Source organism: Asparagus officinalis, chromosome 8 (genome assembly GCF_001876935.1).
Source record: "Asparagus officinalis chromosome 8, Aspof.V1, whole genome shotgun sequence".
In the NCBI taxonomy this organism is placed as follows: Eukaryota; Viridiplantae; Streptophyta; class Magnoliopsida; order Asparagales; family Asparagaceae; genus Asparagus; species Asparagus officinalis.
This window is the reverse complement of record NC_033801.1, coordinates 3,060,575-3,063,406: the sequence shown is the minus strand read 5'-3', so window position 1 is coordinate 3,063,406 and position 2,832 is coordinate 3,060,575. Positions and strand designations below refer to the sequence as shown.

General features: G+C 41.2%; 2 protein-coding genes across 2 annotated transcripts in view; both read right to left on the bottom strand.

The window, feature by feature from the left end:
* Positions 1-1,218, bottom strand: part of LOC109822029 (peroxisome biogenesis protein 19-1-like) — a 22,494-nt gene extending 21,276 nt beyond the window's left edge. Inside the window, 4 exon segments of the mRNA XM_020388191.1 lie at positions 635-810; positions 813-868; positions 946-991; positions 1,064-1,218. Of these exon segments, the coding sequence (XP_020243780.1) occupies positions 635-810; positions 813-868; positions 946-991; positions 1,064-1,190 (405 nt within the window). The 5' untranslated portion in view covers positions 1,191-1,218.
* LOC109819514 (protein transport protein SEC16B homolog) overlaps positions 1,925-2,832 on the bottom strand; it is a 10,894-nt gene continuing 9,986 nt past the window's right edge. The window contains exon 15 of the mRNA XM_020385261.1: positions 1,925-1,973. Coding sequence (XP_020240850.1) covers positions 1,925-1,973 — 49 coding nt within the window. The remainder of the gene's footprint in view (positions 1,974-2,832) is intronic.

Genomic DNA, 2,832 nt, shown 5'->3' with positions numbered 1-2,832 from the left:
CCTCATGGCATTAAAAATTGTTTTCTATGTTTGACGAAAGGGCTCACCCCCCCTTCTGCATAAGGGGAAAAAAGTAAAAAGAGAAGAGAAAAAAAAGAAAGATAAAAAGACCATCTACACAAATGAAAAGAAGTTAAAACCAGAGAGCAAAAGCAAAAGATTGAAACAATTAAAGGGACTCTCACTGTAAATTGAAAGAAATATTAATGATATTGTGCGGAAGGTGGCATCAAACACCTGATGATATTGCCCTTAATTAATAGCATCATTTTCACGAAGAATCAATTAAATAGAATAAGGTCTGCAAATTGCCTAAAGTAATGGATATTCTTCCCTGGGCGGATGTAATTATATGCAACGTTGTTGTTCCCCTATCCTATCTTTTACAAAATTGATGTGTCCTGCGGCCATGTCCCATACTTGTAGATCTGCCTGTATAAACACAGCCAGAAATTGAGTTGTTCAGACGCCTACATATTTACCCGTCTTTCCATTTACCAACTACATGAAAGAAACTACATCTTTCAATTCCACGCCATCTTGTCCATGATAATAAACGCTGGTATTTTACAAAGCTAATTCCTTTCAACCAAAATAAAACACTCAAATCGAAAGTAAAACAAAGAATCAAAACCTGAGAACCGGCAAGCTCCTCGAATTGCTTAACAAAATCCTCCATCCCTTCATTCTCAAACCCGAATCCTCCCCTCGACGGCGCTGTCCCCGCAGTGGCCGACTCCAACCCCTTCACCGCCTCCCTCGTCTGCCTCCTCAGCTCCTCCAGCGCCGCAGACGCGTGCGATTCTTTCAGCCTAGTCGCCGCAGACACTCTCTGCCTCCGCTCTCTGCTCTCCTTCCGTTTCCATCACTAAGAGAACAACAGAAGAGAGTATCGTCAACAACAGGAAGAGCATAGGGGGCTGGGCTAGGGTTAAGAGACGGAACCTTCGATGGGAGGAGAGATCGAGGGTCGAGAAGTCGTCGAGAGCGCCTGCGAAGAGAAGAGAGAAGATGAGTCACGAGGGGGTGCGAGGAGAGGGAGAGAAGGGGAGGGTTCGTTTACTGTCGAGCAGCTGGTCGAGGTCATCGGGGTTGGTGTCGGCCATGACGGAGCTTTGCTGGTTCGAGGTTCGGGATCGCAGGCGAGGCGAGGCGACGCGATATTTATGAGCAGCTTTTGTGAGAACCATTTAGGCCGGGGAGGATGGGTGGGAGGCGGTTGGTGGATATTTTGAGGGAAGACCCGGATCCGGTGCAGTAAAGCATTCCCATTTTTCAGTATTAGCCCCTTGCAAAGTTTAATAATGCTTTGAAATTAGGCATTCGAATCCTTGAAATTGCTGCCACATTGTGGTTGGAACTCTTTTTTTTTTTTTTGGAGAATAAATCACAAAAGGTTCAATGTATGGAATAACAGCCGAGATTTCATCATTTACATAAATTCTTTCCTTTTGTTATTCTTAATTAATTGAAGGAATTAATTTGAAATCAGTCAATAACAGACCTCATAGCAATTTCGATGATTTGGAGGACTAGTTCTAAAATCAACTTGCAAGTTGGAACTAGTTCTCAGTTTCTGATAACTCCTCTGATTTATGCAGACTCATCAATATCAACCTACTTAGAGAGGGCAAGAGCTAATTTAGCATTACAGTGAACTTTTTTTTTTCCTTTTTTGATGTATAAATTCTAATACCACCAAGTTAGAACCTGCTCTCAAAAGAAATAGATGGATAAACGAATCCTAGAGGCTTAGATGTTATTCCAACTAAACAATCCTGATTCAATCGCACCCAAACATGCAAGGATTGCTGAACAAAAACTTATATAATTGCCTAAGAAAAATGCGCTTTTTTACATCATTGCCTTCTCTACTATAAATGACATCAATCAGATTCTAAGGAATCACATCAAGATGCGAGCATCAAGTGCCAAACTCAATTCTGCTTATATCAATTACCAACATCATTCTGCTGCAACAACAAGATTTAACAAACAAATCCAGAGATCCCAGGGTGCCTAAACCTGAACAGTAGAGCCAAGTGGCACTCGGCCAGTGAAACAACAACAACAATGATGATGGTGAACATACAATAAAAAAAGAGATTAAAAACAAAATATTGTGTAGATCAAACAATGCAGGCCATGCGAGCAAAGATTAACTTCAGCCCCTTTATTCAAACACCAAAGCAGCATTTTGCAGAAAGAGAACTTTGACCCATCAAAAACAAAGGATTGACAGTGATGAAAAGTTCATCTTTGAACATGGAAATTTCTGTTTGAGAATTCACATTCGGAAGTATGAAAATGAGTCCTTAAATGCACCATTACCATAGTTTTGGAGAAGTGTACAGCTGAGCTATTTGTTCTTCCATTGCGAGAGGGTAGGGGTAAATCACCTTTGTCCTTCAAAGATCTTTGTACACCCCTTAAGAAGCAATACGCGATTTCTTGTATTTATAAATAAATCAAAAAATTATCTGTATAATGGTGCCGGACATGCTTTCATGTTAAAAAGACACCAACTTGATATTAAGGAACACAACCCGGGTATCCAACCCCAAACTATCGTACATAACCCATTTTGGAAGAAGTAGCAGATCATTGTAGTAGATTTCCGTGATATTGCTTCAAACCCAATCTTCTATACAACAGCCGTGACTTCTCTGGAGGGATTCAAATTCACCGCTAATACGTTGCAATCATTGCATAAAATGGCTAGGGATCAGAGCTCGACTTCCTGAAGTTCATCCCCAAGGGAACCACCATTAAGTTGCAGAGATGAGCTGCTGCTTGAGCGGGTGGATGGTGGATTCTGAGACAAAAAGTGCG